A 27,762-nucleotide genomic window follows, 5' to 3' on the forward strand; every position below is an offset into this window, starting at 1 on the left:
CCTCTTCTTCTCTGTGGAGGCTTTGTTTTTGTGTGGCAGATGCCAGATGTTGCTGGCCTACATGCACCCGCTCTCTTTGTCTTGAGTTTGATTTTCGCTGTCATCATCACAAAAGATGTCAGACTTGGGAGGGAAATAGCAAAAGATGTGCTATAACACCATTACAGGATCTTTAATACTGATATGTCTCACCATACATTGACAAAGATATTTAAGATGCCTTATGTCACAGTGTCACATTTTAATGTAACCTTCCATGGTGCTGTTAATTTGTTTTACAGCTGTCACACTTAAGACTACCTGCAGAGGTGTAAATTGATATTTTTTCCAGCCATGTGAGCACAGGCATCTGCTAATTAATTGTATCATGTCATTAATTCTGATTTTGTGTAATGGTAGGCATACTGGATGTTTATTGCATGTTTTGTTTGTAATGTATTGCAATTTTAAAATGTAATACTATTTTAAAAAGAGAGAAAACAATAGTGAATAAAAGTATACAATTAATTTAGAAATACCCACAGCATCAACATGATATTCTTTTGTACTGACTTTCATATCACTGTTTTCTAGGTGCTAATCTCTCCCCACAGATTTAGGGTAGTTGAACTACATTTTTACTTAATCTGTGGTCACATGATTGTTTGTGCATATGGTTGCCTAGATACACAGTCTGTCACGTCAAGGCTTAGGGGACATATCGCTCACTCACAAATCTCTGCAGCACGCTCACTCTGATTTTATTCTGAAAGTTGTGACCGGAAGTTGTGATCTCCGCCGCTTTGACGCTTCTTTCAGGACGTTGGTCCGCTCGCCGCTATTTTGCGGGGAGAAGCGTTATTGCTGAGCAACGGAGGGGAGAAGGCCGACGCACAGAGCCAGACTGAGTGCAATAGCGGCAGGGCTGGGCTCCACACACACACACCCTCAACAGAAACACACACCAGAAAGGAAAAGGGTAAGTGAGGAGCAGACTACACTTTAATTTAGCCAAGAGTAAAAAATAACACACAGCTCACAGTACGCCTTTAGCTAGCTGGTCGACCGTTGGAAGTTTGCGGTAGAGAAAAAAGGAAAATAGTCGCTTTTTCTGCTTTTGTGCTCCCCCTCTATTGATGTCAATGTGGGTTTTCAATGTTGATACAAAATTCTACGAGGTCACACAGCAGATGTTGAAGCTTCTCATGTCGGAATCAATAAGGCTGGAGTCAAAATTGAATGTGTAATATTTAATAACCAAGCTCGGGAAATACCCTGTTATGCTCATAACGGCGAAACAAACTGGTGTGACTCCCTGTTTGGCTAACTGGATGGCTACTGTTGTCGGCAGCAGCAGCAGCAGCAGCATGACCAGCCTGCCCTGCTCTGCCTTTGTAAAGCGACACAGCCTCGCCACTTTGCTGCCTCTGTAAAAAGCACCGGGCACATTTGCCCTCTATGCGACTATTATTTGTTACTGAGTTGTTGTTTTTTCTATTAGTTGCATCCTCCTGTGACCGCACGGAGGCTATCTAGACAGGATGCACATCAATGAAGGTCGCTTACAGTGAGCGCTTTGTGTTGATCTCACTGGAAACACATTAATCTCGGTGTCTTCTTTGGGTCTATTCATATTGTCTGAAGGGTATATCATTATAAGTATGCATTTCACAATGTATTATAGCTGCAGAGTGTTTCCCGATGTCGGACCCCCCTCCTCTTCTTCTGTGTGGAGGCTTTGTTTTCGTGGGGCAGATGTAGCTGGCCTACATGCATCCGCTCTCTTTGTGTTGAGTTTGATTTTCGCTGTAATCATCACATAAGATGTCAAAACTGTGGGGGGGGGGGGGGGGGGGGGGGGGGGGATATGTGCTATAACTGCATTACAGGATCTTTAATACTGATATGTTACACCATACATTGACAAATATATTTAAGATACCTTATCTGTATGCCTCTAACAAACCAATTTATGCAGAATTTAAAATTGTGTAATTATTGTCTCATTTATAAGTTAAAAGACTATTAAATGAATATTAAATTAAAGTTAAAATGCTAGAGAAAGATGCATGACAAATGCAAAAGTTGCATTTTTTTTAAACAGCAGAAGCAGCACCCTGATTGCATTAAATCATCATTTCTCTTAATTGCATCCAATGGCCTTTCAGGTACCACTCCAGACCCAGGTTTATAATACAGTTCCACTGTTCTCATACTGGATACATGTGTTCTTGAAAAGCTGGAGAGCTAAAGGCTGCTCATCAGTGAGTCTTGTTAGTCTCCACCCTCAGCTGTAAGAATTCAAATTTTCTGGGTTTGAGCCATAGAATGTGCAGATAATACCATCCAGTTCGACTTTGCTCCTTTCCTTTACTTTCTCCCTTTCACTCTTATTTTTTTTCCGCCTTCTTCCTGTCTTCTCTGCAAATGTGGTTGCCGGCAGCCCGGTTGACTCCACAGGCGGTTGCATTTTTAAAAACTGTGTCAGTGTCACAGGACGGTTGCTGCACTCTCGGAGAGGAAGTAGCAGCAGTGTCCAAGCTAGACTGCAGCCCAGTCTGCCTCCATTTACACAATTGCAGTGCAGACGATATCATGTGAACGAACAGAAGTAGTTCTTTTTTTTAATAGTTTTTGAAGTTTTCTCGTATTCTATTTTCCCTTTAACATACTGGAAACCAGTCAACAAGCTTTCAGTTGTGATTGGTTAGTTTAATCATAAATTGCAGAGAAAAACGAGCTGAGAAAAAGAAAGTGAAATCCTGCTTTTTCATCCTCTATTTCATCCACAAGGAATTACTTTAAAGGTGTCTCTGGTTCTGTATCATAATTCTTATCATGAATGAGCAATGTGTACATGCATAGTGAGGGTTTCCTTCAATAATATGAGCCTATTTTCTGTTCTAGTCTATAGTTGGGATTGAGGACTTTGTTGTCCGGCCTGCCCACTGCCATTGTGTATAGTAGGAAGTTTAGGAAGTGAGTTCATTTTACTTCAGTGTTTGGGGAGTGTTATTTGTGACTGAAAGCAAACTAGTCTCTAAATTCATATTCTACTCTATTCCATTCTTTCCAAATGTTTTTAAAGTGTTTTTGTACCAGGGTGACTGTGGCTTAAAATAGCAGTGAAATTCACTTCTGTAATCTGCCGGAGTAGAAACTTTAAAAGGGTTATGAGAGTCGGATAGCTTTGCCTGGTGAGGCTGGTGTGCAGAGTCACAGAGAGAAACAAGGGAGGTGAAAAAAAAGTCTGTGGTAAGGAAAGGGAGAGACAGGATAGAAGTGCAGAAAACAAGAATCGCGCATGAGGCAGTTTATATACATAATCATCAGCTTCTCCCTTGTTATGGAACATGAAGGGTGTGTCTTGTTTTTTTCAGCATTTAACTTCTCAAAATGAAAAATAAAACAGAGTGACCTTCACATCTGTTTTGGGGTGTAACATACTCCCCTCTGATTTTCTAGTGTTTTATGCTTCTTTCCACTGCAGATATTGATCTTGTATTTGGGCAGTTTCCATTACCATCTCTCCCTCTGCCAGGCTCCCTCCTGATTGTCCTGTTATGCTAACGGCGATGTTTTTTTTCCTCCCAAGTGCCAGTGCAGATTTCAGGGTGAGAGAGATCTCACTCTATTTTTGTCTGATGCTGTGGGTATAATAAATGCTGGTGCCATACGCAGCATGGCAGGGTTGGCCAAATACTAATGTTCCTGTTAAAGTGCCACGGGTCAATCATTATCTGCTCAGCGTGGGCCACGCAGGACCATAAAAGCACTCCCCAAATAACCTTTTGTTGTTAGGAACAAGTTGAAGATGGTTTAATACAGGTATTTAACTAATTTGCATTATGGGCTTATCTAACATTTATGTTCTCCATTAATTGTTTAGTGTCAAATGCTACAAAAAAGTGAGAACATTTCACAATTTCAAATATTACTTAAGCCATTAATTCATTATCAAAATAGCTGTCAATTATTGCATTAATCAACCGATTTTACCAGCTTTAGTATATTTATTGCACATAATATTTTTACGGCTTCATTAAAGTTTGCATATTGCTACATATATTCTTCTGAGCTTGTGACCTATTGAGAAAGCTGCCTCCAGAAATTAGTGTATTTCAATATATTTTCTGAAAAATGCACTGCACACACGCTTCGGAGAATGAATTACATGCACTGAAAAAGACTATGCTGTAGGGCATGTGCTTCATTAATTCTCTTGGATTATTAATAATCTATTTTTTATTATCTCTTTATCAGTAGAAGCTTGTTCAGAGGGCTGGTTCCCCCCTCCCCTTAGAATCCACATGAATTATAACTTTATTTTCCCAGATAATGCTTAAGGGCAGGATGTGTTTCTTAACTGTATGCTTTAAAGTTTCTTTACATCCGTGAAATGTAAATGTCCATATGTAGGTCTGTAGGTCATGTGAAACACAGGGGTCACCAAGCACATGTGGGTTTCTGTCTCATAGCCCGGGGAGTGCTGGGATGTGTATGGTAAAAACAATGAGGCAGGCTGGAAGGATGCTGGCTAAATGGAGGTGTTTGCTTGTTTGTTCCTCTTGCCAACTGTGCATGTGACGTGTGTGACTGCTTTTCTGCACCATATGGTCTTTTCTGCAGCTTGGGATAGTTTTTTTCACCCACATTCTGCATGTATAAGCCACATTAACACACACAAAGCCACACATACACATGCGCCCTCAAGTTTCTGCAGATTTGAGGTGCTATACTGACACCATAATGATTTATTATCTCCCTGCATGGTGCTGTGGTCCTGTCGTTGGAGATTAGTGCTGGTGTAGAGTCTTTATCTGGCTGTATAAATTATAGACTATTCAAAATGTCATTGTTCAATAGAATGAATGATTTTCTTCATTTTATTCCTCTATTTGCATTTTTAAATTTTTTATTCATAATATACATTTAGTCCACTTGATCCTACTCCAATCTCAGGATCCAGATTTACAAAGCATTGTGGGGAAAGCATGACCCACTTTACTCAGTAAGCATGTCTCTCTTTCTCATTTGTAAATACAACCCAGATTCCAAAAATGTTGGGAAGTTGTAAATGTAAGTAAAATGTAAATAAAACAGTATGCTTTGCGACATGTATTCAACTGATAAACTTTTGTTATTGTAAATATATCTCTAAATTCTGAATTTGATGCATTCTGTTATTTATGTTTTACACAATGTCCCATGTTTTTTGGAATCAAGGTTGTACATGCTATTGAATAGAAGAAAAAGATAGCAAATTATGCACATGATCTCTTTGTTTATGTGTGTATGTTTGTCAAAATATTCCTCCATCTTCAATTGTCCAGGTAAATGTTTGAAAGCATCCTTGTCTGGTGTAAACACACAGTCACTTACTGAAGCTTAACAATGTCATCCACTTAACACAGACCTGCTTATCATGGTATTTTAGCCTCCAGTTGTTGTTGAGGTTTTCTCAAAGGATGCCTTTGATACAGAATGTTGCTAGTTAGTGTTTTTCTTTTTGCCAGCTATCCTTCATTTATGAAAAGTAAAGTAGGCCAACTTGATTCAAATGTCAAATGGAATCAAAGACTTAAAGACTGATATCCCTGGAGTAGCACATGGCGTGCTCCTTTGTGCAATCTCAAATTTAGACAAAGAACATTTTATACATACTACAGTTAATTATTTAACTGCAGTCAAACATAACTTTTGTGATTGACTGGCTGCCCCGTAGAGCTACATTTACTTGTCAATCAAAGTGCCATGTGACATTAGCATCACATAAGACAAGTAGAAAGGTACATTTAGACATTGTCATAGTGTGTCAGATAGGGGTGTGCCATATCGTATCGTTCACAATTATATCGGTATATTTTTTTCATGGTTATAAAAAATGCATATCATGATATTGGCAACATTCCTACTTCTTGATGTAGTGGTTAAAGTTGTTTTAATCACAAAAAGCTACTTACTCCCTGTCGCTAAACACATGCAGCTTTCAAAATAAGAGCACAGTGTGTTAAGAGAATCCACCACAGAATTTACAAGAAGACTGTCAAAATAAGATGCCTTAAATAAAACACACAAGAACCTTTAATCTCCTTTACAATATTTCATTAAAATATGCCCCCGGAACCCCTAAATGGTTATTTTTATTATTTGATCATACTCAAGAGTCAAGAGTACATTTTTTCTATTTGGCAAGTGTTGAGATTTGCACTTCAAACTACATTTTAGATTTTTATTTATTTATACAGACTAAAAAAAATCATATTTTCTATATCTTTTTATGTATTTCCTAATATCGTCAAGAATATCGTTATCGCAAAAAATGCCTGCAATATCATGATATTCTTTTAGGGCCATATCGCCCACCCCTAGTGTCAGAGTATGTTAGGCAAACACAATGAACTCTGTGAAACCACCATGATCTCAGGTGATGAAGTAATATTTTAAAATAGAATAAAAACATAATTTAATTTTATTAATAAATAAGAGCAACAAAATAGCTCATGTAACTTTTTGTTTACAGTTTAGAGAGGAACAATAGACTGTGTACCTCCTTTGCCGCACACTTTCAAGTCTGTAAATCTACAGTAGACTTAATCATTGGGGATTAGAAAAGCCTTTTGTCTGTCCATTTGTCCAGAGGTTGCTCAGGCGTCTCGTCTTGAATCGGTTGCCTGGTTTGTTTTTTACAGCCCTCAGGGTCCGTAGGCTTCCCCTCTCCCCAAACACCTCGAGAGTTGCAGGACCGATTCAGTCTCCCTTGTCTATTCCTTATTGACTTACTGACCCAACATCAGCATTTCCAAGGGAATGGGTTGCTGCTTTTCTATGTCTTGACCTTCGATGTTCTTTGTTTTTATTGGTCTTGCTTATACCCCTGGGGTGCTGTCTAGCACCACATACTTTCTTTTGTCTTTGTTGCCATTGTTGCAAAGCTGCAATATTGATTATAATTTTCATTAAATTTCTTGTCTTACATAATCTATAAGTTATATAATTTTGGCAACAACTTTACCACTAAGTTATCTTTGCTGTGGTGTTTTTGCAGTACGCTTTCAATAACTCACTTTGCAATGAGTCAGTATCATGATATTCTTCTTTGATTCTTTTGTCGGTATAGAGTTTAATCTTTGCAGTTACTGCTCATTTCTTCGTCTGTTCAGCCAAGGGGGCTCCTCTAACTAACGGTTGCTATTTATATCAGAACAATCAGCTTTTGCTGCTGTTGTAAACAATAAATGCATCAGCTCCTGTCTGCCAGAGGATTTCTCCTGGGAAAGACCAATCAGACATGGAAGTTCAGAGAAACGACTAAAAGCTTTTTAATTTAATCATATTTTTTAGTGATTTCTCAGTGAGGAGAAATACAAAAGAAATTATCTTTTTTTGTCGTTATGTCTTCCGGAAGCATTACACGTGGCTTGTCACCTAGCCAAGCATGCTTTTAACTTTATGAGTGGTTTAAGCATCCACTGTAGCTGCTGTTAAGTTTTATTGTAGTTACACTGAGATAAAGCTTCATTTTTACAATGTAGGCAGACAACCACACCCTTACTGGGGCTAAGTTTGGCTCTCATCATAAGACCACATGGAAATGTGTGTGACAAGACTATGACTTGTCTCTCTGTGCCAGTCTCTTTTTTTCTTCCTGTTTTTTCTCCCTTACTGTGTTACTCACTTTGGTTTGCTTAGCATGTGTGTGTTTGTGTAAATCTGTGTGCGGAGGCTACACACAGCAGCTGTCAGTGTGTGTGATGTGGTCTGAGTCAGCTATCAGAGTCAGAGCGTGGTGATGTGACGGTCTGGGAGGTTAGGCAGATGAGTTGTGCTGTTGCATCATCCTGGGATATGCACTGGATACGCCAGATGTGGAGAGCAGCGGCCATGTGTTGGAACAAACAAATGTATTCGATGATGACCGTATAAATAAACATCACTTCCTGTCACCTTTCAGACAGTCTGTGATTCGCTAGTTTGAAATGGAGAGAAGAGATTTGAATTGTCGGAAAAGACAAAAGACTGCTTATACAACATTTAGCCAGAGAATGGAAACATAGCTGTAAGAGTGATTAGTCACAGCCAATAAATCTGATTATTCAGCACTGCTTTATAATCACCCCTCTTATTTTTTTTTATGTCTGAACACTTTATTATATAATGAATAATAATAATAGCAGTGCTCATTCTCATTTGCTTCAATTCTGGGCCTTTGTTCATGCTGAAGATGATTTTCCTCTAATTCCTTTGAGCTGTGAATGAGCAGGCTCACTGTGGATGACACATGGTTTTTCATTCAAGTCAAACAGTCATAAGAAAAACATCAGATCCACATCTACTGTGAACTCAAAGATGAGGGAACTCTGTCCACCAGGAAGTGCAGTGCGTGCTTCCTGTCTCTTCACCGCCATCTCCTCCACACAAAGAATTCACAGTCATGTTGGAATAATCCTGCCCTTTCACTCCTTAATTCTGTGTGTGTGGTGTGTGTGTGTGTGTGTGTGTGCATGTGGGAGATAGTATAAGTGCAGGTCTGGGGGTAGGGGAATTCCTGCCAAAACCATGAGGTCACTGTTCCTCCTTATTAGCCCCAGTACGAATGTTGCTGAAAGATTGGAATGTCGATGAGACCCGTTTTTCCCGGTATGTCAACATTGAAATTATGCATGACCAATATTTAGAATGATGATAACGTGGCCTTTAATGCTGTTGGTTATTCATTGTAAATTTTAAGTAGAAGCAAAGTAGAGACCATCTTGCCATGCAATCACACAAGCTGCAACACTTTTCATTTTTTGAACCTTTATTTTGGTCTCAACTATACACCTGTGAAGTTTTATGACTGCATCTTGCACAGTTGATATGTATGGCGTTGACAGCCACAAGTTTTCACACCTAGCACTAGGGCCTGGAAACAATGTTTGAACAAAATGGTTTAAATCTCTTTACAGGTTTTAAAGGCTGCATTACAGTAACATGATGTAATTTTCTGAACTTTCTGGACTGTAGCTGTTGTATAATTTGTAATATGTGATATTTTATTTTTTCCAGATTGCCCAAACTTGCATTTAATCGTTTTTTAAAAATATAAAAATCAACAGGGGAAAATGTCCATAGAAATTCCAAGAACCCAAAGTGTCATTTATTTATTTATGACCAACAGTCTGAAACCCAAATTTATTATACAACAAAAAAAAACCACTTGTTTATGTTCAGTGTTGTTTTTTTGATTATCCAGAGTAACTGGGACACTATGTGTTGCTGTTGAATTTGCTGTTGAATTTTGTGATTCTACTTTTTCAATGCCCAATTTGATGAAGGTGGATGCTGATATTAAAGAAATCTCAAAGTGTGGGCATGTAGACATTTTGGGTAATCTGACCATTTAACATCAGTACTGTAAGGAGCACATGTAAAGCAGACAGTATATCCTTCTCAGCTGTATTGCCTTCGTCAGACCTCCCAAAGCATTCCTCCATCTGTACCATGTCTTTCATGTGTGATAGCAAGAAGGTTTTTTACAGGCTGGTATGCACCATATTCAGGCTCCTCAACCACATTCTCGTTAACGTTGCATTCTGCAGTGAGTGTGCAGTGGTTATTGAGACGGCAAGCCTTCAGATGCTTCAGTTACTGTGGGGAGGGGAAACCGCACATAATTATAGTGTAATGCCAATGCCGTTGTCGTTCTTTTTGTTGGCTTTCTCTGATAATGTGTTGTTCCAGTGCAGCATCTAAACACAATATGTGTCCCATTTCCATAATATCTGTCATAAATGTTCATAATAAGTGTTATGTGTTGCCATGGGTGGCTGTTATAAATGGCGTAACATGAGTCTGTGCAGTGATCTGACGTAAGAAAACCAAATCTCACTTTGCTCTCCTATCTGTTGTCACTCTCTCCCCAAATTCAGTAATATTTCAGTTATTTTGGTGAACAATGCTAAAATTGATTTTTGTTTGAGTTAGGAAATTTAAATTCAGTTAAGTTCGGTGGGACTCTTATGTCATGGTTATTGTTAATGGGGATTTCATACAATAAAGCCTTTCTTTTGAACAGGATGCACACACTCTTTACATAAATCTTTGGTAAAAAAATATGGACGTACCATTCTTGCCAATCAGCTTTAGATAAAACTAATATATAATATGTTGAAAACACTCACAACATATGCCAGTGTGTTGCAGCAGATTACTTATATCACAGTACAGCTCTCTAAAATGACCTCATTAAATGTTTCAGATGTCATATAAAATCGTTGGGTATTCTGAGCTGTTATTGTGATGAAAAGTGATCCCTTTTTACATCGGAGACAGCTGTTGCTTTGGTGTAGTCATGTTCCCAACAGTGTCGTGCGAGGAACTGTCAGAGGTGTGCAGTTGATTAAAATTTTACCCAGGGGATTATTGAGTTGGTATACCAAGTACTTATGAGGTCAAGTGAGCAAGAGCTTAGCTCAATAATCTTTAATTCCCTCTCTGATGGGCTTTTCTTGGCACTTTCTACACACGACAGAGCTCCTGTTACTTTTGTGCCACATGAAATTATCATGAAAAGCTTCCCTTTGAAACCAATGTTTGATTTTGAAATAAATAATTAAGAGTATCAAAATAGTCTAAATCACAGTATAAACTTCAGCATTAAGGTGTAACCAAAGCAGCAATCTTTTAAATGTGCTTAATAACGTTGACAACTCTGTCTCCTCTTTAGTCTGAGAGGCTCTACTCCGTTTTGTTGTCATCTTGCTGCACTGTGTAAAATTAAATTATAAAAAGGTACTCTGTTTAATTTTTTACAGCTAATGGCTCCCAGACAGCATCAATCCCATAGCCAGTAAATAGAAATGCAGATAACATGCCCATCAGTTAGTTCTTCTTACTGTTGTTCTTCCAGGCCTGGACAGTTTGAAAGTCAGTGTTGCTGTCTTTGACCTCCTTTCCAGCTCTTCTGAAAGAGAGCGAGGGGAGGAGATAGGCAGGAGCGAAAATAAATGTCCTGCTGCAGAGACCAGCCAACATTCCTACATCACTTCCTCTTCTAACATCTGGCAATGATCAGGGCAGGCACAAAGAAAGAGAGGATGTTTCCTACTGGCTGCCCTAGTGTTCATTTTCAGGCGTAGACAAAAAGGCATCACATTGCAAGACCGCCCACTCAACCTCATTCCCCATACCAGCAAAACAAAATGAAGCAAGATGGAGTGTTTTGATTCTGTATATCTCTACTAATGTTTACACTTTGTCTGTGATTCTGCTGCCTTCCTTTATTGCTTCATTTGTTCTTTTATAGGTATTGGCTTTTTATATTCTGTTGTTAAGAAATACATTTAATGTAAGCCTGCTTCTGTGAATATTCAATGAAAGATGAATTTAACAAAACTTCCTTTCTTCTGATTCTGCAGGATGGCCTAGGTGTGTTGTGTTGTCAGCAGTCAATCAGCAGTGAGCTACCTGGGCCAGAGGTGTGTAATTTAAAACAACGTATTACTTATTTTCTTCTCATTAAGATGAGGCAAAATAATATTCTTCAAATCTTGGGGCCACAATTGCAAATATTAATATGTTCTCCCTCCTTAGAATTAGGGTTGTCACGATACTAAAATTTTCAACTGGATATCGATACTCAGGAAAATATTCGAGACTCGATACCATTTTCGATAGCACAAGGATAAAAACAAAGACCCCAAAATTTAACAGAAATATTTTTATTAACAAGAAAAATGCAACATGTAAAAATTAACAGAACCACAGGTTAAATATTTTGAATAAAAAACAGTAGAAAGAAGCAGGAAAGAAGTAGAAGAAACTGTGACTATGATAACAAGCTTCAGGTCTGAGGTAGTGCAAAAAATAAATAAATACAATAAACAATAACAATTACAACAATATTTTCGGCTGTGTGTGTTGCTGTTTTGGGGGGTATCGATACTTTTGAAAATGAGTATCGTATCCGGATACAACGTTTTAGTATCGATACTTTTTTGAGTATCGATACTTTTGACAGCCCTACTTAGAATTATTTAATTCATTTTTACAAATTGCAAGATATTAGTCTTTTTTAGCCCAACAATATGCAACAAAATACATAACCTCTCTGAGGCAGAAGAAAATTCTCAGAACTGTTCCAGGAGGTGTTAAATTTGAACAATGGCTCTTATATTGATGTTTATATCATGATTTGAAGACCTATGTGCCAGAGCAACCTACCATTAAGATATTTCATGCCTTGGAAGCAGGTTTTTAGCTGTGGTATCCACTGTAGCTAAATGATAACTCTGTTTATTGAACTCCTGCTGATTTGTTTTTGTCCCAATAGGTGTGTACCAGAGGCAGCAGCAGGTTGCAGAGATGAGTGTGACCTCCTGGTTCCTGGTGAGCAGCGGGGGGACTCGCCACCGACTCCCCCGCGAAATGATCTTTGTCGGCCGGGATGACTGCGAGCTCATGCTGCAGGTGAGAACACTTTTACACAACACTTTCTCCACTGACAGCAGCTTTAATAAACAAGAAAGGGCAAAATATTGTTGTTTCACTTTCACTGTCTCTGCCTTTCTGTAGCCATTGCTCTTTTTATTATTATTATTATTATTATTATTATTATTATTAAATTACTTTGATAGTATATATTTGATAGTCTGATAGTAGTCTTAGTAAGTCTTAGTAAGTTATTAAGTTTTAAGATAATATGATAACCAGAGGACACACAGAGCCTGACACTCATGCCATATAAATAACCTGCTGACCTCACAGCAGTCTGTTTCATAAACTGTTTACTGAGTCTGACTAAGTACAAATGAGCTCTCAATGCTCGTGCTGTTGCTCTTACAGCAGCATAATATGTTTATATGAAATTGTTGGTGTGTGTCTGCATGTGTGTGTAGTGAGTTTGTGTCAGTGCAGCTGTGCATACATCAAGAAAGACCATGTGTGTGCTCATGTGTACCTCTGGTCACTGTACTATTAATAGAAAGTGGGGCAGATACCTCCTGAGTTAGATCTTATCTGACTGAGTCGGTTGTATTGGGTAGAGAGTGCATCCATGGCAGCAGTCTCTGTTATGACAGTACAAAAAGATTTACTGCTACTACCAGTGTCTGCCTGTCACAAAACATTCAGAACTATTCTGATTCTTATTCATTTTTAATGTGTGGGTAGTAATCAGCCTCACTTTTCAGATTGACCTCTCTTTCTAAAATCACTGAGACTGTTTTTGATATTATCCCATTAAATTAGATTTACTTAAAGGTTTGTGCTTTATATCCAGCACTTTTAACATATTAAGATTATGTTTTCCCTGTTTCTTCTATTAATCATTTAGTTGCATGTATCCTTACAGTAACTTACCCAAGCTTCACACATTTGTGGAAATATAATCCATTTAAAACATTTTTGGGGTTGAAGAGGTCTAAGAATAAAACAGAATTATAAAAGCATACAATATATATTTAATTTTTGAATAGTAGTTCATGACTTATTAAATTCCCATTTATTTTTAATCCCAGTGCACAGTGAGGTAACCCTTTTTTATTTAATTTACCCTAAAGTTGTCTTCAGCCTGTGAGGTAACTTTAAGCTGTTCATCTGTGAAACAGAGTTTATGAGCCTAAAAAAGTGAACCTAGTTTTGATTTAAAACCTGATGTCGGGCTGCATATTTCTTATGTCGAGTATATACAAAACAAACAGTTTTGTTTATGATTTGGTGGTTTTAGGGTTTGCTGTTAAATTATATGAATAGGCACACAAAACAACTATGCAGGAAAAATGGTTTTATATTTTGATTTTTGTATTTTTATATTTTGTACAAAATAATTTTCAGTTTGTAGAGCAACGGCAGACACTGCTATTTTTTTTAACAAACCCCTTTCAACTAATTGCCCAACTGCACAGCCTTAGGAGCATGAATATCACGAATGCTGGGTCTTGTTGGTTTTCTGAGAATCTACTGCACCTACTGGTACCTTGTTTGCCATGTAGCAATAAAAAATATACTAAAAACCTGGATTAATCTGGTTAGTCACATTGGACTGCTGTTATTTTGAACACTACTGTACATAAAACTTGAAAAATGCTTCCCGGTTCTGGAGCTTTTGATCATATCACACAATCTTGTATAATTGTAAATGTTCACATTTACACTATATATATACACATATACAACGCATATTGTGTTGTTTTTGTAGACCTTTCTTAGTTAGTTTTGTTAAATAATGGTTCCAAGGCCAAGACTGAACTTTCAGACTCAATTGAGAAATACTACTTTTTTATAAAGACATTTAACAGTGGCTGAAGTTGACCCTTCAGTGCTGATTACTGAGTTTTCATTAGTTTCACCATTGGCCTAAATCCTCTCACAGTCCTGTTCTTTGTTAAAAGAAACTTAAAGAGAGAAGTAATAAAGGCAATTTACTGAAGCATGTAGAGTTGTAACAAAACCGTTTTTTCTTTCAAACACTTTCTCTAACATGTATGTGTTGACCTGAGGGTCTGCTGCTCCTGCATGTATGAGTATATGTGTGCGTTCTTGTAGTTCTGTCCTTGTGATTTCTCTGGATGGATAGAAAGATAAGGGAAATCTTCCAAATTGTGGACATTTTTTGGCTTTGTGTATATGTGTGTTTGCGTGCCAGTTCGTGGAGCTGCTTACAGTGGTCCTCCATGTGACTGCTTTAACAAGCCAAGGCCTCATCACATGGCTAAGGGCTTCTTGTGTCATGCTCCAAATAAAACACACACATTCACAAACACAATATCAAACTTCAAATGACTGTATGACAGAGAATTATCACACTGTTGCTTACTACAAGCTCTGACCTTGTGATCAGATGAAATTCTTACACTATTTATTAATCCAAAGGGGAAGGAATGTAACAAATACAGGAACACTCAATGATGTCAGGCTGAATTGTAGTGATGCTATTAGAGCTCTTTTCCTCTATGAGACTTATAACCTCCGGCTCCTAGTTCAACTCGTCCTCAGTGTGTATACGTGTTTGTATGTTGTCTTGTTTTGCCTTGTGTCTTTATCTCTTCCTCTTCATGGTATAATTTTTCACCATACTTTTTTTCTGCACAAGATTAATATGTGTTAACTTCTGCAAGCACATTTTCAGAAAGTTTTCTGTATCTGCTTATTTTCAACACTTGGTTTTCACTTCAGGTGTGTTAACTTTGCTGACACTCACTTTTTAGCAATGTTGAGCTACTCCACATCTGTATTCTAAGTTGTGCCTGCATGTATTCAGTTGGTCAGCAGTATGTCTGTAACAGCATGAGTCTGCTCTATCCTGCGGTGTGAGGTACAACAGGCAGCTCAGTTGGTTTCTATCCTGTTTGATCCAGCCTAATCTCACTAAGGTAATCTCTTTGATGCTTGGCTCTCTGGAGTTGCTTCCCTTGGCTTTACTTCAGCAACACTTCAGTAGTTTTCTTTAGGTTTATTTCAGCATTAGTGTACAGTCCAGTTGGGTTATAGAACATTTCTTTGTAAGATTTTATATCAGATTGTGCTGCGAGAATCAGCATCAATCTAATTTTGCCTGAACCTCATTGTGAAAAATTACTTCTGGTTTTAATTTTCACTCCTATGTTGTTAAAAGTGTGTGATTTATTAGTGAGACAAAGTGGCTCAGTTGCACGGCACTTCAGCACAGTTAATGGATTTGTGAGATTGACTTATGTTCATACATACTCACATATCGGTAAAAAATAAAGGCTTACACACACACACACACAAACAGACATTTGAATCACTAAAAAACAATCAAATTAAAATGGGATCTGCTAACGAAAACAGATTCGGAACAAGGTGTCACTTTGTTTATTTTATTTTATTGTTGAAGCTTATCTAAAGGACATTCTAACAGACCTTTGGAGACAGCAGCAAATTTGCTCATCAGTCACTGTCAATACATACTTCTAGATATGTTTTGGAATTCTGTGACATTGATGCATGAGAAGGATATTTGCCAAATACCACAATATATTTGTGAGGCTCACATCATCTTTTTTTCAGCACGCAGAAGGTTGCAGTGTTTTTGCTGCTGATACAGCTGATACCCTTATATCTGAACAGCACATAAAATCAATACGTTCACCTCCAGTCCTCATTGCTCTGCTGTTCTTCTTTTGTGTGTTTGTGTGCAACTGTGAAGGTTTCACTATATTTTGTGCAGTGTCAGAGACATTGAAATACCTGCTTCAAGTTGAAATTATAGTACATATCATACATTGTAACACTGAGGCTCACTATCAGAAATGCATACTTGGCATTGAATGCTCATAACTGCACAAAGACGTATTGCAGCTCGATCTGCGCTCACAGTCATTTTTTAAACTCTGTCCTCTGGATACAGCACTGGAGGAAGAATTACTCTGATAATTATCTTTATTTATTAAAGAATTGTTTGTTAAGCAATATGGACCAATGACATGTGATACTCATAATCAGATAACCACATTAGTTTCGCAACTGTCAACATTGGGCTAATGCTCCTTGTTTGTGCTTGTTTGTGTTTGAAGTCCCGCAGCGTGGATAAGCAGCATGCAGTCATCAACTATGAGGCTGGGACAGACGAGCACAAGGTCAAGGACCTCGGCAGCCTGAATGGGGTGAGTGCACAGATAGAAATATGCAAAACAGAGAAAGGTTAGGACAAAAATAAAAGGACAAGAGACAACAAAGACAGGACAGAAAATAATAGAGGATAGAAGAGGGTCACATGATGGATGAGGGATGGGGAGAGATAACAGAATGAGTCTAATCAGCTGAGCAACAGGGTTTAGAGGGAGATGAATAGGGACTGCGAAGAAAGAGGAAAATGGAAAAAAAAAAGTCATTCAAGGTAGAAACTGAGGTCCTGAAGGGTTAAAGGCTAACTTGTTTTTTAGGCACCTTTTAGTTTACCGCGGCTAATCAATCTCCCTTTTAATGAAGATTTGTATCAGGGTAAAGGTCATTAGAAATCTAATCCAATTATGCAAATCACAACTTTAGGGCACAATCTATGATCCAAATATTGATTATAATTCCTATAATGGAATTTTAACTGATAGTCACAATGGGGTCTGACAGTTAATCAATTTTTATTTTCAATTCTGATTTTGGTTTCCAACGATAATGTAAACAAGATAATCAAAATAAAGCGATTATTGTGCCACAATTTGATTTGCAGATTGACTACAAACAGTTGAATATAGTTTACCAAAATTTTGAATATTTGTTTAGGAGTTTTCAGTTGGCTTTTGGCTGTTAAAAGTATTTTGGAAAATATAGTAAATCACTGACTAAAGGTGATAAATTAAGCAGCCTAGATGATAGTCTTAGATTGCAAAACGTATTATACATTTAGTTACTGTACATGATGTATGTATGATCCAAACATTTATCTGTAAGTTTAAGGGAAATACTGCATCATAACCTTTAGAAATACAAATTACCTTTGTGTTTAGATACACTTTACTTCTCTCTTTAACATTGTAGCTCAGTAAAACTCGTTTACAGTTACCCCGTTAGTCATGTGTTGTGATTAACACTCAGTCATAGGCCACCAGATTGGACGCATATGCAGAACGTCCCTCATATCCTCTCCAGCGCTCCGACAGGAAGCCGGAGTCAGAGCCACTTCCTGCTGTGTCATTAACCATCCAGCTTCTTTGGCTGAATTCAGAGGAAGTTTTCTCCTGCTGAGTCAGTGGATAAATAAGAGATTTGCCACAGTGGTGAATAAAAAGCTGTGTTTGGACAGTGTCGCCATTTACTGCCTCACTGGAGGTGTTTCATTGCTGGTTTGTAAAGCTGTCATGAACTCATCTCACTAGAGAGCAGACAGGAATGTTTTATTACAACAGCAGTGCAAGTATGATAGAATTTCATTTGCAGCTCAGTGAAACATGATCCATCTCAGAGCTGCATAGTAGAGTGAGTGGGGGAGTGGGAGTGGAAGAAAGACGAAAGAGAAGGGAACGAAAATAGTGAGGGAAAGAAGTGCTTTGTCATGCTCAGGCCTTTAGTCCTGACTGACTTATTTCTTATAAAAGATACCAGGATCAGCTGATTCAACTGTTCACCATTTATATTAGGATCTCGCAGTAAAATTAATCTCACATGTAGCCACGTGTTTGTCTGGCAAGTTTCTCTCCTGACTGTTATAGATTTAAAAACGCTAAAACCAGAAAAAAACAAACATCTGACAACAAGAGTTGGTATTTCCATGAATCACCAAAAAAATAATCCACATGTTTGTTGATAAAACCATTAATTATTTTGGTCATTCTTAAGAAAAAATGGCCACTTGTTCTAGCTTCTGGAACGAACAAAGCATGTTTAAAATGTCTTTCCGGAAAACTGTTGAAACTGGCCTTACAATTTCCTGAATGAACTGAGAAAACTACTGGCAGATGAATCAATGATGAATATAATTGTTAGCTGCAACCATAATTTCCACTTGGAAGCACAGATGCAGCCAACTGTGGTGATATCTTCTTTATTGTAGCATTTTATTTAAATTAGCATCTTGGGTTTTTTTCCCTTGTCTTTTCCTTTCCCCTGCAGACCTTTGTAAATGATGTCCGCATCCAGGAGCAGATGTACATCACTCTGAAGTTAGAGGACAAGCTGAGGTTTGGATATGATATCCTTTCACGCTGCTGGGTTCATTATTCCAAACCACATGTCAAAGCTGCCAAGCATTGTTCAAGGCAAGCTCAGATAATATTATTATGTTTCTTACCAAGATGCCAATAGAAGTAACAGCTTGCAGTAGTTAATGGTATAAAATATACAGTATTTGCATCATAATTGTGTTATTGTGCCTAGCGTTCCTTAACCTTTCTGTCTCACATACCAACCTGTTCACGGTGGTGAGAGGAGAGCTCACTGTGCCTGAAGAGGCTCTAAAGGTAATACACAAACATACACCCCAACCAGTGCTCTAACACATGATGTCAATATCAGTGTTCACCATGATACACACTAAAATCTTCAACTATCTTTTCTTTACTCTGCCTCCCTTAAGCATGAAAAGTTCACCAGCGGCCTCCAACTCAGCAAGAAGCCATCCAACGGTGAAACCACTACCACTACAACCACAAGCAAGTCCCCCACTAAGACCCCTACAAAGACGCTCAGGTCTCCCAGTGGCAGCACCCCAAGGCCAGGGGAGAGTAGAGTAAAAGACGGGGTTTCTTCTTCCAAAGAGCCAACAGCTAAACCTGTGGATACTCACAAAGCGGAGGAGAGGATAGGAGGTGAGAGAAGGATCATATTGGAAATTGTGACAGTTAAAAACATTTGAAGCTGTTTCAGAAATATTTTTACTTTTTGGTGTCTGTTGCGCACTGGAATTAAGGCAGTTTACCGTGTTTAGTCTACTGTTTACATTCTTCCCTTAAAATTTAGCTGTATTGACTGCTATCAAAGGGCCACTCATTTGTCATTTTAAAAACCCAGTACCCCCTGATTATGTGTATTTCAACCTTTGGAATGTATTTAAAACAATGTCCTATAACTGTTGTAAGTTGTAAACATTTCAACTCAACTTCACAGACTGTTGATGTATTGTTACTTTCTATAACCCCAAGAGAACTGGGGTCTCATGGTCCACACTTGTGCAACCCACAAAATTCCAAGTTACATCATATGTTCTTTTAAGCTGTGTTCAAGCATTTTGGGGAGATTTCTTGTCTAGCAAAACAAACTTGTCTGCAGAGTATTAAGTGTGGTGGGGTTTTATTTCAGGCCAGTAGGGGGTAGACATGGTCACAAGGGAAAGGGCTTGAACCACCACACCAACATGCAGCAACTGTGTTTCTACATAAAGTCGGTTTAGTTTTCAGGGTGTCCCTTATAATTCAGTTGATTGACCAGGCTGGGGTCCTAGCAGGGGTCCTGGTTAAGCTCCAGATGTTGAAATAAGGCCACATGGGGCTTGTGTTATTGCACAGATTAAGCAGTAACAGGGTCAGAGTTCCTGCATAATGCAGACCCATATGCCATTGCTACTTTTCTTAAAATACAGTAACATTCACAGGCACACACACGTACATTTGCACATTTTGACCAAAAACAGGCAAATATGCACATACGGTGTTGCATGTCTCCCCATCTGCTGCTCGTGTTTTTTAATGACACCCTCTCTGTGGCTCAGTGGATGTTATTCTGCAGTGTTACTACTATAATACCAAGCCTCACCCAGATATTATACCACATAGTGAGTATACATTCAGTAGCTTTTATATAGAAGGCCCCTTCTTACTTGGCACACAGCATCTATAATTATCTGCATACTGTGATTAAACTTACATAGCTGTGGATAAGGGGTGCTTAAAGAAAAAGGTTAAGGAGGAGGATAGAGCAGTTAGCGTTGAGGCGACTTCCTTCGGTACTGCAATAAAAGCCTCAACATCGCTGATTAAAATCCGGCTGGAGACCTTTGTTGCATGGCTTTGCCCTCTCTCTCTCTTTCTCAACTGTGTTTCCTGTCACTTTTCTACTGTTATGGCCGATATAACAAAAGAAGTTACCGCAGGATGCTCATCCCATGCCAGCTATCATTCCAATAGAGACAGAGAGGGAAACGGAAAGTACCTCTTTTATTTGAACTGCGTGTGTCTGAGAGAGAGAGAGAGTGTGCACGTGTGTGTGTCCATCCTGCTGTCTAAAGTTCTGAAAATAGGTCAGTGGTGCGAGACCCGACCAGAGGGGAATTAATGCACCAACACACACATACACAAAGAGCAGCTGGGTTCACTTTGTGTCAGCCTGAAACAACCAAGAGCTTATGTTAACAGCATCAGAATATGTAAAGTACATAATAAACATACTACGTAAACATGATGGACTGCAGTTTAAGCTACATTAAAACATGTCTGCATCTGTCTCAGGGGATGTTACAGCGCTGCCCCGTGGGACCCCACTGTATGGCCAGCCGTCTTGGTGGGGGGATGGGGACGCAGACGATGAGAACTCCTTTAAGCAGGAAAGCAAGTCATCCAACAAAAAACACGATGGCTCTATTTCAGGTAGGAGGTTTTTCAATTTTGAACTTGTAACTACTATCGCACATGTCATCTCCTCATCATTATAATATAAATATGCAGTGCAGAAAATGATGAACACTGGTTTAAATGTTTGAAGTGGACAGATATCATATTCTCCAAACATCAGTGGAGGAAATGGAAAAAAGCTAGGCTGTCAAATGATGTCTCTGTATTGGTCACATTTCACCATACGTTCTGAGTTGTTTTGGCTTGAAGTTAAGGTCGTAGAGCTGCTTTTTCCAGGACATGAAGAGTTTTAAACTTCCATAAAGTAGAAAATAAGTGTTGTAAATACATAAATGCTGCAAAAATGATACGGGTTCTATATGAATAACAATTTTGTGTATTTTCTATTGCATGATAGTGGCCACAAGCTACAGATTTCATGCAGAAATTGAAGTAATACTGAAGTCTTAAATATTATTGAATGCTTTGATGAAGCAGTACAAAAACACATTTAACATGCCAACCATATTTGCTGTAGTTTGTCTAAAGAGTTCCAAATTCTACCATGTCTTTCTATGTGTACTTGCAGCAAAAATGTTTTCTTTATCGTACAGACAATATATATTACTGTATGCTGCAAACAGTATGGTATTTATGACCCACAGATGAAATTCAATGCGAAATTGAGTCACACATTGCAGATTACTTTATCTCTGTGGTGAAACAGTAGCTTCATCTTCATGCCCTCTAGCTCCATTTATTTGTTCTGTGTGAAGGGGTAATGGCCAGCCAGACTGTGTGTTTGTGTGTGTGTGTAACAATGTATGTTCATCTGCACACAAAGGCTTTTTTTCAGAGCCTCCATGTACGTCTGTTGGACTACAATATGTGTGTGTATCATGACTGTTGGACTGGGGGGATCCAGTTAACTGCTGCTGGATAGTCAGAGTAACAGGATTAGAGGCTACACCAATAGTGAAACAGCTCAGCGATACAAAATCAGTCTGTGCCAGGCTGGTTTAGTGTGGACCAGTGTAGTCAGAAGGAGCGGGGGGAGGTTAATCATACACAAACATTGGAGCAGACTGAAGCGCCCTCAAATCTCTCGCCACATCTGGATGGATAGTCTGGGAGCGTCTTCACCAGCCTAAAAAGGAATACTTTGTTTATCAGCTTTTACCAATCAGTTAGTAATATTTTTGTGTTAAACAATGCAGAGTATTTTGCTTTTACAATGAGATTAGAAGAGACTTTTTTTTAAATTTTGATGTAAATCTTTGCGAGTGTGGTAGGGTGATTTAAAACCCTAAAAGCTTTACAAAAAGTCAAGCGAATGGGATTGGCTACTTCAGTCATGGAAGAGGGTGAGTGGAAGGCATTTTGACCTCTTGGACTTTTGACTGAGTGCTGAATGGATGTTTTTGATGTTGGATTTGTTGTGTGAAGCAGCATGCTCCCCAGGGGGTGTTGCACAGGATATTTATGTAGGTTACATGGATCTCGGCATCAAAAGAAGATCTTATCAGTGTACATATCTATAAAAAAGTGTGAGCACGACCTCTATATCTGTTCTAATAAACGGTTAACATCAGATATAGCAGAAAAGGGGAAGTGAAAGAGAGATTTTAGAGAGGAAGCGTTTTTGTTTGTATGCATGTGAATGTCAGTTAAGTTTAGTGTGTGTCCTTTTCTCCTTCCTAGTGAATAGGCTGTGTTGTCAGAGCCCCCTACCCCCTTCCTTGTGTATTGTCACTCAAGCCGATTGGGTTACGCCATTGCACCAGCTCCCCCGTTCCTCCCAACACACACAAACACACTCATGAAACAGACTACTCTCTCACCCTGTACTGCAGCGATCATTAGCTAACCACTCTCTAATTCTCCGGTAAGTATTGCTCTCAAATCCATATACTTTGTCTAATGGAGCCGGTAAAGGGCTGTCAATTTGAATCAACTTTTTATTAGTGTGATCTAATTTATTACCTGTGGCTCTTTTTAGAACTATTTGGTCAGTTAACTATCACTAGCTCTTAAGTACATTAGATTTTGAAATGAGAAGTCAGTCGCATTGCAGGTTATAAACAGTTGTGCTACTATTGTTTTCAGTCTATCCTGTGTTACTAATGGGAGATACCTTTTGTAAGTCTGTTGAATGCCCATATATTCCAGGGTATCATTAATCTGTAATGCTGTGTCTGTTGTCAGCTATAATCTTTGCATGCAGTAGAGTTTAAGGAAAAGCTGATTTTGTAAAGCCTATGGTTTACATGTTTATGATAAGCCAACAAATAAATAAATCCTGCAGCTGCGGCACTGTCAGCATTAGTATAAACTGTATGGACTTTACATGAATTACATTAAACTCATTCATAAAACTCTTAACTTCCCAAAAAAGTACTAGGTGCTTTCCAGACAAGTCATGTGATTTATGGTGACGTCAGTGGAAGCTCTGATAGCATTCACACTTATTTGCACGTATTACATATGTGAGATGTAGGAAGTTGAGCCAGTTCTTCATAATTTAAAGAAAGGAAAAAATGGAGATGCACTTCTTACTGTAATTTTGTGTGCATTTACATGTTTATTTTAAACTTCTCAGTCTTGTTTGCGTGATGTAACTTTCTCGGTTGTCACTGGATCTTCAGCATCATTCAGCATATTTGTTTACTAATATTTGCACTCAATTTAAATCCATGTTGCAAATCTTCCCAAACGTGCAGAGCAGCTTATGCTGGCAGCAGCTGATCTTATTTTAGAGATGAGTCCAAAGATACATTTTAGTACTTTAGTTTTGAAGTGGAAAATAAACCTTTTTAGCACAATCATATGTATAGAATAAACTATTTATGAAAAGTATACTCACTCTTTTATTAGTAATTAAATTCTGCAAAGTCTGTTTCTGTATCTTGTTTCTTTTTACCAATTGCCATATGTTACTACATTTGCTCCCCAACATGAAACAGATGGCCCTTCTAATTTCTGAAAGTATCATTTATCATATTCAGATCCCACAGAGGCTCTGTTTGTTAATAGGAACAGATGAGAAAATAAGTGCTCCATATTGTGAGTGCCCCAAAGCAGGTTTTATAGTGCTATACCAGCACTTCTCGTCCTGACTGATGTGCACAACTTGTGTGTGTCTGTGTTTATGTCTATATAAGAGACAGGGAGTGAACCACAGGGACAGAGATAGACCTATGTGCGCATGTCTTTGTAATATTTGTAGTTTATAGGACTGCATTCTCCCCCAGACGGAGACAGTAATTCTGACAAATGATGAGACACACTTGCTGATGAGAGGGCCATAATTGAATTGGTGCATTGTGGGACAAGCTTGACCTTTTAACTTCTTACTTTTGATAATGAATCCCAGTCTTCATCTCTCACTGACATTGAAGGATTGTGGTGTTGTGTTATTAAACTAATAAATGCTCAAGGTTCAGATGGAAGCTGTGACAGACTGGAACCTCATCAACTCCACTGCTCTATCTATCTATCTATCTGTCTGTCTGTCTGTCTGTCTGTCTATCTATCTATCTATCTATCTATCTATCTATCTATCTATCTATCTATCTATCTATCTATCTAGTGTTTATGTGACATCTCATAGGTTAGAGATTATACCTCATGTATAACCTGTTCCAAACTGAAATAATTAACCTTAGTAACACCTTTATATGTTTTCCAACCTCAGATAGCAAAGAGGCCCGTCGAGGGGAGAAAACTAAAGAGGACGGCCTTCATGCATCTGCCCACGATTCTAGTTACTTTGAGATGCCTACCAAGGAGGGTCACTTGGCCAATAACGGCATCCATGAGATTCCCACCAAGGACACAGAGGGCGCCAATGCTCAAACTGCTGCAGGAGGTAAAGTATAAATGTAATTTATTCTGATTCATGGTAAATAAAAAAACTAACTTTTTTAGGGTTAAAGGGAATTAAAGGCCTTTGTAATTCATAATTAAAGATAGTAAACCACTGTTACAGTCATTTGATTCGTGACATAATCCAGTTTGTATATTTACAGTAAAAGAATTGCACAGATTTGAGTCCTATCAAGTCGGCCTTTGTGAGAAATGTGTTAGAAACCTTAATGGCATAAAGAGACATTATTTACAACAGAAAACAGGGAGTGCCCATTGTTTGTCTAGAACAGAGTAGCAATCATTCTGCAATAGAAGCCATCAGCTGATTTGATGGAAAAGTATCCATGAACTGTATACTTCCATGATACCAATAAATCAAAGCACCGTTTTATGTACTGACTGACTGACACTGACTGACACATAAACAAAACTGCTATGTCTGCTCCACAGCTCAAGGTCACGCCTCCTTCACCATAGAGTTTGACAACACTTCTCCTGGGAAAGTCACCATTAAAGACCATGTGTCAAAGTTCACATCCGACCACCACAGATCTCGCTCCAAGAAGAGTGGAGCTGGAAGTGGAGGAGCAGGAGGGAGGGACTTGAGCACACTCCAAGCTGCTATGATGGCGTCGGAGAGCAAGGTGGCTGATTGGCTGGCTCAGAATGATCCCACTCTGGTGCGCAGCGAATCAACGGAGGATGACAGCAAGAGCATCAAGAGCGACGTGCCAGTTCATCTCAAAAGGCTAAAAGGTGGACGCTGTTTTCTGTTAAAAGTTCTATATGTTGATTGTGTAAAAGTTTTATTGTATTGTGATTGTCTACCTTTTCCCAAATTCTGTATAAAAGAAGTGGACATAGCCAATGAGCTGTTACCTATTAGTTTGTGAAGTTTGTGAACATGTAGACCCGCCCTAAAGCATACATTGCTTTATCGTCTGTGGGATCAACATTTACAAAATTAACATGCTAACTAGCTTAGAGTTCAAACCATAAACCCATTGGGGAAATGTTAACTGGATTAATTAATCAGTTAACATTAAGTACAGTCATTTTGTCATAGACCAGTAGGCGTGCCCCCTGCTGGCCATTAGAAATAATGCAGGTTTAAGGCACCTAAGTATTGTCTTCACTTTTCAGACAAGGAGCCTATGACCACTTCTTTTTTAAAGTCTAAGATTCTTTCTTGATCGGTTCTTCATCTTTCCTTTCTCTCCCAAACAATTGTTATTCATACCGTCTCAATTTCCATTTGTCTCTCTTCCAATACTATGTGAACACTAGGTTATTCTTTGTTCGGAGCAAGGGTTGTTGGCAGTGGTAACCAAGCCAGGGGATTAGCAGCTAGCAGACAGAAACATTTAAACCCCTATCTGCTGCTCCGACATCCAATGACAAGGCTTAGCATGAGTAACGTTCCCCCATCATTTTTTATTTTATTTTTTATTTTTATTTTGCTTTGTCAGTGTGGACATCTAAATCTTCTCTGTTTGCCTCTGTGGGCTTGTTGCTATCCATCCTTGGGGTAAGGTTTTAAATTGCTATGCCTTTTTTTATTTCATGCTTCTCTGCATTTCTTTGTTCCCTTTACCTGCAAGCAGCCAACTGCTGAGTAGGCTCCTGCTGCCAGGGGGTTTGTGAGAATGGGCCAGACTAGACAAGGCTATGCTAGGCTTTGTGCTGCCAGGAAAGACAGCTTAAGTTTGGTGCTAAGCTAGGCTATGGTAGACTACATGCTGGTCCTGAGTTAATTAAATGGAGGCCAATTTATGATGTTGTTGACATGTGTGGGGGATGGACCAGCAAGCAGGAGCTGATGAAAATGGAAATCTGTAAAGTAGGAGAGGAAGGCAGGGAAGCTAATTCATTAGATGGAGTTAATGCTACATGCATGGTCAACTGGCTGACAGAGAGGCTCACCTGATCGATGATTGTGTTGCTAACTGTCAAACTGACTGCTAGATAGTATACTGCAGTTTTTCTGATTGAAGGTGTGGCTGATTGATACTTGATGAGTTGGCCCTTGGTATTTCAGTACCTGAAGAAAGAGGGAAAATTAGACAAGAGCAAGAAATGTACTGTGGTTGTGACATGAGTTAAGTGAGGAAAATCAAGAATAACTACAAAACACAGGGAAAAGAAAGAGTGAAAAGATGATGGAGTGGAAAATAGGGAGGGAGAGGACAAAATGGGATGGATAGAGGGCAGGTGGACAGCTGGAGGGAAAGCTGTCGACTGATGCCGGCTGGAAATGTGAGGTGTGCAAAAACAGGTACAGCGGGGAGAAGGTGTGAAGAACCTCAGTGTTACGCTGAGAGCAGCATTTGCATCAATAACGGCAAAGGTGATTGGACAAAGGAAGGCAGGGAGGAGAGAGAGAGAGAGAGAGAGAGAGGCTTGTTGCCTGGACTGCAGAGAAAGCGTGAAGGGAGGCAGTGAAAGGAGGAGAGAGCGGTTTCTGGCAGATAGTTGTTATAGTAACAGCAATGCATGTGATGTCAGGGAAAGGGACAATACAGACATACATTTGCAAATGGCAAAAACTAGCAGCGAACATCTCTTTGTGTCTGTGTGAGGGTGTGTGAAGGCTGCAGGAGCATGTGCGAGAAACGCATCTCAGTGCTGACGGAGGGCGCGTGTGAAGCATGTGCTGCTTGCATGTGGATTTGCGCAGCTGAAATCCGTCGTGTCTGTGTTTGCTGCATGTGTGTGTTTGAGGCATGCTCAGCACTGATCTGCAGACAAGCAGTGTAGCATGTGTGAGAAGAGCCATGTGTGATGTTGCTTTGGGTGTGTCTAAGAGGTACTAGGCAGAGAGAGGCTGAGGTTTGGCAAGGAAATTGACAGGAGGCAACTGAACCAAAGCTTTTGATTTGTGAGATTCAAGGTGAGTCTTCCTCTTCTTGCTGTAAGGAGCAATGTAGAGGGTAAA

At 39.0% G+C, this 27,762-nt stretch overlaps 1 protein-coding gene across 4 annotated transcripts in view; it reads left to right on the forward strand.

The window, feature by feature from the left end:
• The first annotated feature begins 872 nt into the window (after positions 1 to 872).
• Positions 873 to 27,762, forward strand: part of cep170aa (centrosomal protein 170Aa) — a 42,703-nt gene continuing 15,813 nt past the window's right edge. For all 4 annotated transcript variants that reach the window (XM_059358796.1, XM_059358797.1, XM_059358798.1 and 1 more), the window contains exons 1-10: positions 873 to 958; positions 11,379 to 11,438; positions 12,293 to 12,429; positions 16,497 to 16,586; positions 18,529 to 18,607; positions 18,817 to 18,875; positions 18,992 to 19,223; positions 20,859 to 20,996; positions 24,655 to 24,828; positions 25,278 to 25,583. In XM_059358796.1, coding sequence (XP_059214779.1) covers positions 12,325 to 12,429; positions 16,497 to 16,586; positions 18,529 to 18,607; positions 18,817 to 18,875; positions 18,992 to 19,223; positions 20,859 to 20,996; positions 24,655 to 24,828; positions 25,278 to 25,583 — 1,183 coding nt within the window. In that variant the 5' untranslated portion in view covers positions 873 to 958; positions 11,379 to 11,438; positions 12,293 to 12,324. The remainder of the gene's footprint in view (positions 959 to 11,378; positions 11,439 to 12,292; positions 12,430 to 16,496; positions 16,587 to 18,528; positions 18,608 to 18,816; positions 18,876 to 18,991; positions 19,224 to 20,858; positions 20,997 to 24,654; positions 24,829 to 25,277; positions 25,584 to 27,762) is intronic.

Source organism: Centropristis striata, chromosome 20 (assembly GCF_030273125.1).
Source record: "Centropristis striata isolate RG_2023a ecotype Rhode Island chromosome 20, C.striata_1.0, whole genome shotgun sequence".
Lineage (NCBI taxonomy): Eukaryota > Metazoa > Chordata > Actinopteri > Perciformes > Serranidae > Centropristis > Centropristis striata.